We start from the raw sequence: 14,877 nt of genomic DNA on the forward strand, positions 1-14,877 counted from the left end.
TCAAATGACAATTTTAATAGACTTTAGAACAGAGTGTACGAGTATAAAACACTGGTTTTGTATTTCAAAAGTTGCAGGAAGATAGCCAGTCATTTTAAACAGTCTTCTACAAAACATATGCCAGTAGATTACATAAAAGACACTATATACAATATAAAAGAGCAGAAAACAATCCTCACTGTAAAAATAATTTAAAACAAAGTATTTCAATTTAAAATATCTCCTATAGCACAAACTAATACATTGTGACATGCAAGTGAAAACTAAACATATTGCATTCTTTAGTGTAGCCAAATAAGAGCTGTATTAAATTTGGACAACATGCCAACATTTCCCGATGAATACAGGAGGCTGTTCTTAAATATTTATTAACTGTTGTATTATGTTCAAAGAACAGCTACTATACATCTTCCAAAATGTAATAAATATTAAAGCAAAGTATATGAATAATCTACATCGTAGAGTTCATTTGGGCCAATGTTGAAAAAGTGGTTTATAGAAAAATGCTGTTTCACTTACTACTGCACTGTGCAATTGTACAAAATAGTTCTAAAGGCTTGGAAACAATCTGCACTTGAGCATCTGCAACATCCAGTTTTAAGGCAGCCTAGCACTTGAGACGGCAGAGTGGGAGAAGCTGCTTTGCTTTTCGTATCCAAGGTGGAGCTGGCAGTGGGAGAAGGTTTCCCAGCTGAAACGGGACCTCAGGCCAGCAGGTTGTTAATCCGTGTGGGGCCGCTCGGCAGCGTAAATGGAAGCTCCCACCATTGGAGTCTCTCCTGGGGTTGGTGCATCAGTAAGTACAAAGGAAGAGCTTCATTTCTGCGCCTTCTTACACGCCGGGAGGAACACTCTTCTAACTCTGCTTCCACACTGGAGCCTTGGCAATTCCTCAAATGCTATTTATAAAGCAAGCTGCTCTAGATGTGACCTCTGGATACAGCGTGACAGACTCCTACTGGGGGGGATCCTTTCTGTTCAAAATGCCAGAGGAGCCAATGCCAACATTGCTTCATGTCCACAGGAAGTAATACACTCGGCAACCTAAGCATTTTCACAGCACTTCTTGATCAGTCTAATAACCATAGGGTTCCTCAAGTGCTGCTGTCTTGTTTCCATTTTACTGTCTGCTCGCAATTAAGTATGTCTCAAACATACAAAGTAACTGTTAAAGCAAAAAAAATTAGCTGCCACAGTAGGTCTTAGAAAATGCCAGTGTTTAATGACAGACTAGGTGTGAATGAAAGGTTTAGCAGAAGCAGAAGGTTTTAAATAAACCAAAGTGTTACAAAGCAAGAGGTGTGAAAATACCATTCTTTGGTCTAAATTAGCTGTTCCCTTTATATTAGTTTAACATTCCAATGGCTTTTTCAAATCTGTTTAAAAATAATATAAACTGAAATCTATTAAGCAAAAATATGTATTATATACATGGATGCCTGATCAGACAGATGAACTTAAAAGTGAACATTGTGACAATTGTTTAGATAATCCTGGTACCTTAAAAAAAAGATGAGTTAGTGTTGAGTGCGCAGTAATAGATTTTTATTGAAAAAGGTAAAAAACTAAGCATGAAAATCTGTTTTAGTTATTTATAAACACTACGTCCTTATGGTTTTGTTGCTCTAAATTCAGACGTAAACATTCATTCTGACATGCCAAAGCTCCTAATGCTGGTGGGAAGTTCCTGTAACCAGTCAGCGATCACTTTACAGCGCATTGCTTGGATGTTCAGTCCCTGCAGCTTCATTTGTATCCGCTGATTCCTCAGCTGCCAATCCCTCCCGTTCGACTCCATCCTCCCCAAATCCAGGCTCCTCTTCCTGCTCGGGAGCATCCTCATCCTCTATGCCATTGTAAAACTCCTCCATCTCACTCTCGTCCTCTACATCTAAGCTCTGACTGTGGCACGAGCCGCTCTCACTACTGCTGCCACAAGAGCTGGAAGATATGATATCGTCTTCAGAATCCGAGTAAACCTCAGCACCATGGAAGATATAGCGATTGGGTGGCAAAAACAGATACTGAGTACCTAGAACAGAATTTCAACAGTCAGTGACAGGCTGAAGTAAATGATTCATGCAAGGTCTGGCAGACTGGTGGTTAGAAGATACCTGCATGTATCTGTTTTCAACAGTGACAACTGACAAATCAGATGACATGAAAATGCATTTATGTTTGTGTATGCATATTTATTATGAAGGACAAAAGAAATGCTTCACTGGAAAGCTCAGTGTTCCTCCTCCCCCTCCCTTTGACACCAAAGAGAATTGATGCTGATTGTTCAGCAGCTTTTTTCATGGGAACACATACTCACAGCTAGACTTCCTCCACCTGTGACAGAATGGGAGCCCCTTGCATGGAGTATCAGACAAAGTCTAAACCCAGCCTTTCCTATGGAAAATGGCAATTTAATTCCTGACTCCTTACGTCAGCTACAAGATTGCACACTTGGAGGGCTTCCTTGGAAAGTCTAAAGTTTTCTTTATAACATGCCTCACTCCAGCTGTGAGATTTTTAAGTCCTGTCATGACTTTGTCTTCCAGCTCTACTGCCATACCAAATCAGGCTCTACTATGACCAGCTTCCACACACCTCAGGATCAAACTAATTTTTCTGAAAATGCATTTGAAAATGTTACAAAGGAATTTATTTTTTGATACCTACCTTCAGCCTCCTAAACTTTGATCTTTTAGGTGAGGATGTGATCACTGATTTTAAAACCTACTATGAAATACAAAAAAATATTTCCTGCTGGCTTCTCCAAAAGAAAGAAATGGTTCAATGAGAGTTATGTAAACAATTGTCTGAACAAAAATAGCCACTGAAACCCACTGATTGCCTCAAGAGTAACTTATTTATCACTTTAAAGTCTAGCATAAACGTATCAGCCAAAAGGAAGCAAAATACTGAAAAGCATTAACACTTACCATCCAGCCTTTTGCTAATCTGTTCTTTCGCAGATCTGTTTACCCAGCACTTCTTCAGTACTTCACTCTTTTCTTTATTTTCTCCATCATTAGATCCATTTTCCTTCATTGTTTCAGAGTTCATTAGCTCACTAGCAGGATTTTCAGGGTTTTCTGATGCCAGCTCTGTGTCCTGAAGCGTCTCCTCTGAGCAGGTCCCTTTAGTCTCTGAGGCAGGCTCACAGTTTTCTACCTTACATTCAGGTGGGTGTTCTGAAGACACCACTGCAGTATCAGGTAGGGTCATTCTTTCTGGTGAACTGGAGCCTTCTGAAATGTTCAGAGGGGTTGGTGGGAGCTCAGCCGAGAGCACTTCGAGCTCCTTGTGCGGCCGTGGAGGCTTTTCTGTGATTTCTGAAAGTTTTACTGAGTTGTAGCAAAGTTTTGTGTATTCGCTACCTAACCTCTGACATAATTCATTAATAATAACATCACAGTCTCCGAGAAGCTCCACGTCAAAGTGTAGATGAGGCAAAGGTTCCCTATTAATTAAGATCTGAGGCACTTGATGGGGGATGGAACCTATATATGGAAAAGAGAATTCAAAGGTAGTTGTCACTTGGGTTTTACTTTCATCAGAGATCTGCTGAGAAAGCTCAGGCTTGTCTTCATGCCTTCACTTGCAACAAGACAAAAACAAGCCAGATCAGGAAGAAACCAAGCCAGTCCCAAATTTAACAACAGCAGTTTGAGGTGCTGTGCCTACTGTAGCCTGGTTAAATGGTTTTTTCCCCCATTTTTTTACAGTAAAAAACATTCCTCAATCACCGAGAAACATGCACAGAAATATTGGCTACATTAATGTTTGGTCAAATGTTAAAAAGATTAAAATTAGTACTATAATCTCTTTCAGTTATGTTGATTTATTGCATTTGCTTTATGTACTTAAATGCACATGAGGAATATACTGCTTTTGAGATGCTTCTGTTCTAATGCCTTCAGGTAACTTTGAAAGCATATCGGAAGCAGGGAGAGAAATGACTCTTAGAACAAAGTCATTCCGGTTTAAGAGTAGTTTTGAGATCATAATTGAATTACCTTGAGATCTTCCTGGAGTGTAGAAAAAGCACTTAGAATTTGTTGCTTTCTCAATTTTGCATTTCAGCTTTACATAGGCAAGCAGCTTTCATACTAGAAAATGTGGTGCTCACTGAATTGAGCCAAGGGTGTTTCTTAGAGCTTGGAGTTTCTAAACTGAGAATTCCACTTTTGATCCAAATTTTTTAAAGAAAGTATTACCAGAGACAGTCACTTACTTGGGATCAATGCTACTGGTCTTACTTTGAGTGAAGACCCAATGACAATAAGGAGATCCACTTCATTTTTGTCATACTTCATGGCACGGTGGAACTGCTCAGGCAGGTTCTCCCCAAAGAACACAATGTCCGGCTTCATGATAGCCAGCGGCTCCTCGGGGGGGCAGCGGGGACACCGGGGCACCACCTGCACACAACACCTCCTGTTACTGCAGTGCAGGGCTGGGCCTCTGAAAAACTCACACTTTGCTATTTCACAGGCACTTATTTTGGCAGAGACAGGGAAGTTTCAGTGATATTTCCTCATGTCATTGTTCTGTGGATGTACAGACAACTACAGTTTTTACTCCTGCCTGCAGCGACTGCACAGGGAAATAAAGCTACAGCAGGAATAAAGAGGGAGAAACCAGGCAGGTCTACACCACTAAGGCAAAGCCTAGCAGTCATGCTCAGCACCAACTGAACACACCTCCCATTTGACAGGAAAGTATTTTTCTTAGTTTAATCAGAGCAAAAACTTAGATGTCACTGTCAGGTTCCAGTCGAGCATCTGATACAAGCCCTTTCCTAGCCCAAGAGTCTTTTGCAGAGCTTTACCTGGAGCTTCTCTCCTCCAAAGGACTACGTGTGTTACACACACAAAGCTACAGAGCACTTTACAGAGCACTTCGGCAGGCAGCTGGCTAAGAGCATATACAGCAAGAACAGAGACCAAAACTTTTGCTTGGTGTCCATTCTGAACTTTTCTAATTCCTCCAGAAACAGAGCAGAATCCTGTTTCACTAGCAAAAGTGGACACGAGTTTGTGGAGAAGTAGATTCCCTTTTCTCCTGAAACCAGAGAGTTTCTGATCTTTGGGACCTCTTTCAACTCTTTCCTATCTTAGGACTTTTTAAGAGAGAAGAAAAGCAAGAAGGTGAGTGATAGATCTACAGACAATACTGAGCAATTTTCCTTCTAATAGTTCAAGTCTTCTCAGTTGTAGTGTTAAAATATAATGCTTCACAATAAATCCAAGTAGCTGCAATCATATAGAAACCATCACAAGCTACAAAATAGAGCTATAAAGGTGTAAAAATATGTATATTACCTATTGCAATAGAAAAACATCTGAAAACTGTCTTTTAAATGCTTAACAAGTCCATCCTATACAGAGAATAGCTGCAGAAAAAAATAATATAGAATGTAGAAAGTTTAAGTCAAAGAACTAGTTTTATGGATGCCTGCAGTGGGACAGAAGATAATACTCTCCAAATTAGAAAACATCAAAAGTAGAAGGCCTTCCTCTAGTGTCAAAGGATCTTTCCCAAAAATTTAAAGTCTTTGAACAAAGAAAAACCTTGTGGGAAGGATGCCTAAGAAGCTATTTGGTACAAGATCTAGGAACTGGTGTGGCAGAAACCCTGCACCTGAGCAAGAGAGCACCCAATAATCCCACAGTCAAGGGAAACCAACTAAAGAATTCCCCAGAAAGGAGCAGATGACTAGAATGAGTCTTGAACTTTTTCCTCAGATCTTTATATACCAGAGAGAGAAATTCTAACTCCAGCCAGCTGGCTCTGGAGGTAAAGGAGCAAAAAATATCTGTAGGATGTTCTCAAAAATAATATTCTTAATAGCAAAGTAAACCAGATTTCACATTCAGTATTTCAGTGTTACAAGGCTTCAGGCTTACGAAATTCCCATTTCTTAAAGCTGTAACGCAAACATCTCTTCTTGAAAGGCTTTCATTGATTTCCATTTCAGATGTAATGCCTGAAGGATTTACATTCCTTCCATGTTTCTTGTCTGAAGTCGCAACTATGGACTCTGAGGCATTTATCAAAAGAACCAATGAGCCTGCAGAAAGAGTCCCCTTTCATTTGCATAAAGAAGATCTTTTTGATCACAGAATCATCACCTCTGTTCCTTCAAAAGAAGGGGAAGAAAGGCAAAGGCAGAGAGGGTCTCTCCAAATCAAAGGTTCATCTGCTTTGACAGAGCAGAACCAACTCCTGCCTTGGTCCCAGGTCACTTGACACCCAGACACAGGGAGTTTGGATGATGGAATAGTTCAGGAGTCCTAGAAAGCAACACCCACATTCCATTTGATCCTTGCTCAGAGCTTGCTCTGTGGTTAGCAATTTCTCCATATATCAGCTGCTGTTTGAAACACATTTTTAATACAGGTAAATGCTCAAAGAGCAGCCAACATTATGGAAGACTAAGAACACTTTCTCAGTATGCCTCTAAATTCAGATAAACACAAACCAGGTACAAATCCAACTTTCCACTTACCATTAACCTCTACTTTTTCTCAGAGGAGCCACTAAAAATGGACTCTTAAGGTTTTGTTCTGATTTTTGCCATTACCAAATTTTTGCAGTACAGTATTTGAGTATACTTTTAAATACCAGGGGAAATGCTACAATACAGAGAGGCACTTTTGTGAAATACATGCAGAGATATGGAGGCTTTTAAAAGCAGATCTTGTAAGCAATCCCAGTGTGGTGTTTCAGGGTTTGGTTTTCTGAGAGAATTACTTATTAGAAAGCTGCAGTGAGTTAAAGTAGATTTTTTACCTGATTGAAAATATCTCCTCGAACAACTTCACAATCAACTTTGTATTTACAGATCAGGCAGGAAGCTGTTGCAAAGGAACCTGAGGGGAAAAAGCCGTATGGTAGCATCAGGATTTTCAGTCATTCAGATTTGGTCTTATGCCCAAGCTGTTTTGACAAAAAGGCTGTTATGTTGCAGTGCTACAGAAATCAGGCATTTAAAAAGGTAATGTAAAATTAAGAGGAGATAGTTGTAATACTATAAGTTGTTCTTCTAGGTGTTAGTCAGCAGAAATCTTGTTTTAGGAGTAGCAATATACCACATGCATGTCAACACAAATGATTCTGTGTCCTCTCGTTCCCCTGACCTGTACAAGCACAGACAAGGAGCAGAGAACAGGGACTGCCCTTCTCGTTACACAACAGTGGTGCTGCAAACAACATCAGCAGCACAGGAACCCACAGCAACTCAACAAACGGTAGCACAGAATAACTAAAAAAATGCATTAGTAAAGACAATATGCTTTCAGGGTGCTGTATCTGGGTAAGACAAAGAGAGTGAAAGCACAGAAAAACCTGGAGCAAATCAGTTATGAGCAACTGGCAGCTCAGGTCTGCTGATGACTGCTGGCCTGCAAACTGCACAGCTTCTGAAACCTTGCTCAGCATTGCAGCTCCCCCAGCATGAGGGATTCCAAGGACTATGGGAGATAAGACAGTTATTTGCTCATTCTGATTAGCTGATAGTAATAATTCAGAGCTTCATACAGCACGTTAGGGACATGTCCGTCAGGCTCGCAAACCCAACTCTGAAGCATCTGCTGCTACCTCCCTGCAACTCTATTATGTGAATTATTTTTCACCATCAGAAGTTTGGCGCCCATGTATGAGCCATTCCCAGCCAGCAGGCCACGGCCTCTGTTCACTCAGCTCCAGCAACAGCAAGGAATACAATCTAATTCCAGATGCATTGGTTGAATGCAAGAGCATTTTAAATACAGCAGGATGCATCTCAGACACCATAGTTTTCATAGCAGGAACTGTACTGTAGGTCTGCAGTGACAAATGGGTCTGAAGGTTCACATACGAACTCCTCAAATCACTGCACGGTTCTTTGTTAACTGCCCATGATTAACTTGCCATTGCCCCAGCCAGAGGAAAAAGTAGAATAAATACAGCACTGTGAACCCCCCCTAGAAGAGTTATGGTTTCTCTTTAGCCACCACCATTAGGCAACAACCATTTGGTAAAGAACAGCAGCTGTAGGTCAGATGAAGGTTGATGTGCTCAAAACAACCTTTGCTAATTTCCAAAGGCCTCAAAATCTCCAAGTGCACAGCATGTTACTAAAGAATGTTTCATTTAGAATCACCTTACACAGGATGTACACTGAAGATCGCCTGTGATCCCATCCCTGGAGTGTGCAACTGGAAAAATGGGGAGCTTGAGCAGAGCAGTTATGTGCAAAAACCCATCCATGTAAGAGGTTTGTGATAAATGCCTCAGATGGAATACCAACCGAAAGAAAACATGTAACACACTAAGCACAGATGGAAACCAGCACTGGGGTTGGGGAGCTGACAGGCAGATGCTGCTGTGTGCTGCCTGGGCCCCATTCAGAGCACTGTGCTTGCTCTGTCTGGAGAATGAAAACCTATGGATCTGGCACTGAGCTAAGCTTTGTAGGTATGGAAACCGTATGAGTTTGGCCCCTGGCAAAGGTGCAGTTAGATGGATGGGCCTTACAAACATGCCACACTGCTTTTAGACAATTTATTTGTCTGAAGTTTACTAAATGATCCAAACATGCATTTAAGAACTAATTTTCTGCATACTTTTCTTGAAAATTAATCCTTGGACTTTCAGCTTGACATGTGCAAGTCCTTGGAAATGGAAAACATATCAAGCAATTAAAGCAATTCCACTTAATTAGGCATCATAATTATAAAATGTGTATGACACTGAAGGTGTAACAAGATGATCTTCAGCTCAACTAAACTGGTGATTAATCCTCAGTGTTTTGTATGTAAAGTGGAATTACTGAAGTATCAGAATGTTGTAAGATTTCAGCAGAATATAACCTAAATAGTCAGATAACACCTAGACTCCCGTTCCATTGTTGGGCAGTGATTGGGACCTATGGCAAGATTGGTTTCCATGTTATGTTCTCACACAGATCAAGAAGCGCCAAATGCATTTTGGAGGTTACAGTCTAAGCTTGTGCCAACAGGGTGTGGATCTTCACTGATACATGGAGACTTCATCAAGCTCAATTCCTGAAAGGAGTTATTTCCACTTGAAACACCTCTGATTTAAATATGTAAGCTGTCTACAACAAATTTCAACATTTAAAAAGCAGAATATTTGGTGGCAAGAGACAGGAATTCAAGGAAAGAAGGTTTAATTCCAATAGCAATTACCTTGTCACATGCACCAGTAAGAATTCCCACAAGGAAAGTAAGTGAAATTAAACCCACTAACCATGACATTGTATTATCCTTTGGATTCCTGCAACCTGTTCCAGTGTGTCTATGTTCTGAGTATAGTTGCGAAGTAGTTTTCCTTCTTTATCCATCAAAGCGATGAACTTGTGGCACAGAGATGGCTGGAATTGTCCCGGGTAGATTTCCTAGGGAATTCAGAAGCACGTTAGACAGTGGAAGTGGATACAGTCTTTAACTGAGCTGAACCCTGTCCCCAGCAATCACAGCAGCTGTTACTGTGGTCCCTCCCTGTGCCCTTTGCCACTGCTCTGGCATCCAACTCCTCTTCCCACAGCTCAGCTTCTCATCGTGGCAGGATGAACTGCTCTGTGCAAGCTGGGATTTTGTTCTTTTCACAGCATAAAAGCAATGTTTAGATCTTTTTCTGGTTTTGAGAATTATGAAATAGGAAAGCTTTTTATCCTTTGTAAGTGTCAAGTGACCTCAATATTTGTTACTAGAAACATATATTCTGATGGACAGAAAGGGAAAAGGAGAAGTGAAAAAGAATAAAAAGTATCAGCTAAATTTGATTAGGATTTTTCTGGTAAAACCTGTGTATAGACAGGCTTCAAGTAAGTTGTTTTTACTTGCTGTGGTGTTTTTTGGTTTGGGGTGTGTTTTTTGGGAGTAAGGTAGTTTTTTTTAATATTAAAACCCAAAGGAACTGGGTATATTGGTAACCATCAAAATTTGCTAATATCTGGATAGGAAGCTGTCAGAGAAAGCCAAGCAGACAAAGAATGGATTGAGTTTTCTTTTCCAATCTTTGTAACATGACAGAGCAGTAGTATAAATTGTGAGCAAAGGGAAGAAAGAGTGAGCACAACCAGTAGTGACTGATTTTCACAAGTCCTTCCTGGTCCTGTAGAAGTTCTTATATCTTGGGTTTGATTTTTTTTTGTTCTAAGAAAATTGAAGACTAAATGCAATTGGGTTTTTTTTTTGTTTCTCCATATATCTACAGCTTCTACAATTCCTTTTTGTCTAAGAGATGTAATTGCTGCTTTTGAAACTGTTAATATCACTGAGATATTTTCAACCATCTGAAATGGTTTTGTGTATCCTGAACTTACAACAGGAACAGTAAAATAAGCTTAAAAAGAGAGAGAGAGAGAGAATGTTGCTTAACATTTCTAGTTTTTATCTGAGTTACACATTTTAATATTGTTATCTCTCTGAACTGACCAAGACAAGAACTGTTGGAAAACCATACCTTTGCGAACTTAAAAAACGGCCTGGGATCCTTTCTGAAGTATTCTATATCAAACATTGCTTGAGGATCTGGAAGGTCTGGGAAGTCTACAGCAAGGCGTGCATAGATGCCATCCCTGGATCTAAAGTCAGGTATTCCACAAGACACAGACACCTGAAATACATATTTGCAATCTGAAATAAGTGAAACGACATATTGGACTATAAAGAGTTGCTATGATAAAAACTCTTGGGAAGCCACATTTTTGTATGTGCAGTGCTCAGAAATATTAAGAACAAAATCAGTCTGGGTTCTCTGTATTTATTTTTCTTTCCTTTATTTTTTTTCCCCCGTTTTTTTTTGATCCAATGTAACAATTATCAAATCACAAGCAGAAGAAACAGCACAGAAACAAAATCTGACAAGTGGATAAAAAAGCCTTTAGTACAATAACAGGATACCAGAACTTGCTTTTACCACTGGAAGTTTTGTAAGATATGAATAAAAATGTAGATTATTACTGCATTAAATTTAATTAATAAGTGTTTACTGATATGCAAACTCAGGCTTAGATATGGTGGTTGATATTTTTATTTTTTTTTACACACTAACACAGTAACAGAATAGTCTTACTTCTGAAAAATATATTCTTACTTTTGAAGAATAAACCCCTTTTGATAAAGTTGTTTATTGATATACATTGCTTATCACAGCATTGTAGTAGTCAATAAGGGCTAAAATGATTGCCTCCGACTATCCCAAAATAGGATGGGAAGAGGAGGAGAAACAGGTGTATGAAAGTATGGAAAGAGCAAAACTGGAAGTAGCAGTGCTCTTCTAAAAGCTGATTTGAATTACTCATCTGCTCTGAATTGTGTCACACCATCTGTGTGTGAACAGAAGCAAGAATTGATCTGGTGCACAGGTACAGAGTTGAAAATGTGCAGCAGTTCAGAGATGTTCTTTAGTCAAACAGTGAGCAGCCTTATCACCATCACAGAGCAGCACGTGCCGAAAGTAACATCCAGTCTGCTGAAATCCGATCAGACTGTCCTTATGATCATCCTCCTCCTCTGTCCCCCAACTCTTTTCCTTTTCAAATCCTATTCTTCTAGTCCCTCAAGCTCCATCTGGTATTTTAAGAGGTCCACTGAGATTTTGTTTTAAAAAGTCATCACCTTTGTCTGAAGACTAGGATAGAAAATATAGAAAATGTTCTATGTTCTGGACAGGTAATGCGTTGTTATTCCGTAACTATTTTGCATGGAAGCAGCTGTCTACGAGTTTCTATGTCTAAGAATATTTTGGTATGAGAAGAGAGATGGTGTCTCCCCTGCAGTCCTTGCAGGGGACTGGACTCTTCCTCCCCAGCACAGTGATTTGGTCCCATCCCCTGCATGCTCTACTGAAGTATTGAACCAACCTGTCTCCGTATTTTCACACTGTTGTTGCAGCAATACCTACCCCAGCTCCAGTCAAGACCATGATCTTCTTGCATTCCTGCAAAAGTTTCACAGCATCATCAATGGTGTTAATATCTTTCCTCTTCTTCCTTTTTGGGGGCTCTGAAAGGATGTTTATCACAATTTGCCACAGAGTCATGTCATCCAGTTCAGGTGGGGGGATCGTTTCTGGCAGCAGGTCCTTCAGAATCGTCCGTGGGTCTGTGCCTAACATGAGATGCTGCTGAACAAAAGTGTAGGGACCTAAGAAAATTTAAAAAATACAGATATTTAAAATAGAGTCAAGTACTGCATATGATAATGGTCATTGTTCCATTTATTAATGATTGCTACTACAGTTTCATGAATCCGATTTAATGCTCCATCCATCAAACCCCCTGTATTTTGGTCTAAACTCTGAAGTGACAGCTGGGAATTTTATTTATTTATCATGATTTTATGTTAACCCATGAAGGATTTCATAGAAAGTCAATCAAGGTTGAAATCCCAGTTCACACCGAACTTAATGGCTTTTTGAGGTGCAACAGGATCTTCACAATATGTCTCCACCTGTATTTTCCCAGCATTTGGTATCTACAGGAATGAGCTGAAGAGACAACAAATATACATATACTTTCTAGTGGTATTATAAACCATCACTCTAAATAGACGCACAGAGCCCAGTAATCCATGGATTTTTGTTGTTCTTTTGGTCATCTAACACGAATTATTTCAGACATAACCTTCTAAAGCCATTAAATCAACCTTTCCAGAAACACTTGAGATTAGGGCTCACTGTCCTAAAATCATACAGGGATCATCTTCTTGTTCCTTAAAGAATTAATATTAAGTAGAAATATGCCATAAATCAGTTCAATTTAGTGAGTCTGTATGTATGCTTTTAATGGGGATTGTGGCAGGATTTCTACACAAGGAAAGAAAAGACATTGGCAATTTTAATCAAAATACAGCAAGTTTGAAAGGCTTCATTTTTAAACCCTTAAATAACATACAGAATACAGCCAACACCTCTGAGCTGTTCAGAAGAACTAATTGCCAATATTTTTGCAACAGGAAAAATCATTTGAAGACTGGGGAAAATTAAGTGACTGTTTGAAGGCAAAGAGCATCCAAGAACATGCTCCAGGCTTCTACCTATACGTGGTCTTGGGGTCCAGTCACTGGAACTTGCATGTGAGGCTCTGTCTTCTTCATCACTGTCACAGGAGTGAAAACCATTGGCTATGATTTCATCACTGAAGAGGAAGTTTTCTGCAAGACAGCACAACCAGGGGGTTACACTCCAGCCCAAGGGCACAGGTATATCTTCAAATATATCACAAAAACAAAATCACATGCTCAATAGGCAGTTTTGTCACTTAGGCATAGAAAATGTCTATTTTTCTTCACACTTATAGAAACACTTTCAAGCTGTCGGTAGATTTACTGCAGGGCTTGCTACCTTAATGCTGAGCTTCGGGGGGCTGGATGCTGACCTTGGTGAAAGGTCATTCTTCAAAGTGTTGGGCATTACAGATATTGCACTATAGAAAAAATCCAAATATTTTTAAAGTATAATTAAAAATGTCTTTCCCTTACAATTCTCACTGTATTCAGCTCATTTAAAAACTGGGTAAAATGAAAACATCACCATAGCAGACAGATTTTTTACTAGGTTTTAAGAGCATTTTAATAGCATTTTCAAAGAAACCCACAAATGCACATTTGCTACAACAAATTTTGTGAAGATGCTGTTGTGAGCAGCTGAGCTGTGCTGGTGACCACATACACACTTTATATTTCAGCTGTGACACAAAACACGCTTCCTTGAACCACCTTCACTAAGTTTCTCTGTCCATTTGCCCCTGCAGCTGGGTTTGGCTCAGAGTGCCAGCGTCACCTTGGCTCAGCCTGTGGCCTTAAGCCAGAGTAACTCAATCTGACTTCATCTCAGACCTTGATGAACGAGTCCAGAGGGAGAACAAGACACTTGTGAGCTCACACTGAAGGGGAAATCTAAATTCCAACCTGAGCAGCTTATTAGAACTTAGATTACTAAACCTTTTTTATTGGCTTTATTAGAAATAGCCTCAGCACCTGTAGCTTTATTTGTTGAAAATCTAAGATAGGAACAAAGAACAAATTTAGTTGTGCTCTCTAAAGCAAAGAATCACTATAATAGTTCTCAGTCTCTATCTGAAGAACTGAGGAATCCCCTACATTGTTTTAGCTGTTACTCCACTCGATTCTCAAACAAAGAACACCACAAAACACCATAATTTTTTTTTTTATTTAGAAGTTGTGTTGTTCTTTCCCTTCTTGGCATAAATACTTTATTTTTGATTAGAACAGAAAGAGGTCAATGACAGAAAATTGCTGTCGGTTCTTCCTGTCTTGTTCTTCTGAGGCCACAGGTGCTCATGGACATCACTATTTCCTATTAATCTATGTATTTACAGCATTTCAGTTCCATCTCGTTACGCATGAAGTGAACATATTCAGAATTTTGGAGAAGGAAAAAGTGTATTAGTACACATCAGTAACTGTGAGGTGCAAGTTTAACTGAAACGACCTATATGGCTTCAGTATCAAGAACCAAAGCTTACATTGTGAAAGACTGCTCACACACAGGTCAGGGTGTCTGGGATTTAAGAAACAGTGACAGATACAAGCAGGATAAAGTAACAGTTTAAATTGTAACACTCCCTTGTGTATTCCGCAAAGGACCACAGGGAGTAATGCTTGCCAGAACTAAGCCAGCCACAGCAAAACACACCTGGGGATCTGAGGGACCTGAGCAAAAGGCTTCATGTAAGGCACGGGTAAGAGATCATTAGCTTTGCTCTGAGCTGTTCCAATGAAGTTTTTAAGTACTGAGGCTGATCCAGGTTTATCCTATACCTCTGTTCCTTTTGGATTGCTATTGCACAGGCAGAAATTTTCTGTAGACTTTTACTATGGAGTTAAAGTATCTTTAACTGCATTCTGGGAT

At 39.7% G+C, this 14,877-nt stretch overlaps 2 protein-coding genes across 2 annotated transcripts in view; one reads left to right on the forward strand and one right to left on the reverse strand.

Annotated features, from left to right (window-relative positions):
- SIRT1 (sirtuin 1) overlaps nt 1–14,877 on the reverse strand; it is a gene marked incomplete at its 5' end in the record, with an annotated part of 16,013 nt that continues 1,136 nt past the window's right edge. The window contains 8 exons of the mRNA XM_082286038.1: nt 1–2,032; nt 2,931–3,491; nt 4,226–4,412; nt 6,787–6,866; nt 9,247–9,394; nt 10,465–10,617; nt 11,908–12,149; nt 13,041–13,157. Of these exons, the coding sequence (XP_082142164.1) occupies nt 1,710–2,032; nt 2,931–3,491; nt 4,226–4,412; nt 6,787–6,866; nt 9,247–9,394; nt 10,465–10,617; nt 11,908–12,149; nt 13,041–13,157 (1,811 nt within the window). The 3' untranslated portion in view covers nt 1–1,709. The remainder of the gene's footprint in view (nt 2,033–2,930; nt 3,492–4,225; nt 4,413–6,786; nt 6,867–9,246; nt 9,395–10,464; nt 10,618–11,907; nt 12,150–13,040; nt 13,158–14,877) is intronic.
- The window catches only part of DNAJC12 (DnaJ heat shock protein family (Hsp40) member C12), a 16,641-nt gene continuing 14,849 nt past the window's right edge, over nt 13,086–14,877 (forward strand). The window contains exon 1 of the mRNA XM_082286039.1: nt 13,086–13,205. Coding sequence (XP_082142165.1) covers nt 13,130–13,205 — 76 coding nt within the window. The 5' untranslated portion in view covers nt 13,086–13,129. The remainder of the gene's footprint in view (nt 13,206–14,877) is intronic.

Source organism: Coloeus monedula, assembly GCF_965178545.1.
Source record: "Coloeus monedula genome assembly, chromosome: 8".
NCBI lineage: Eukaryota > Metazoa > Chordata > Aves > Passeriformes > Corvidae > Coloeus > Coloeus monedula.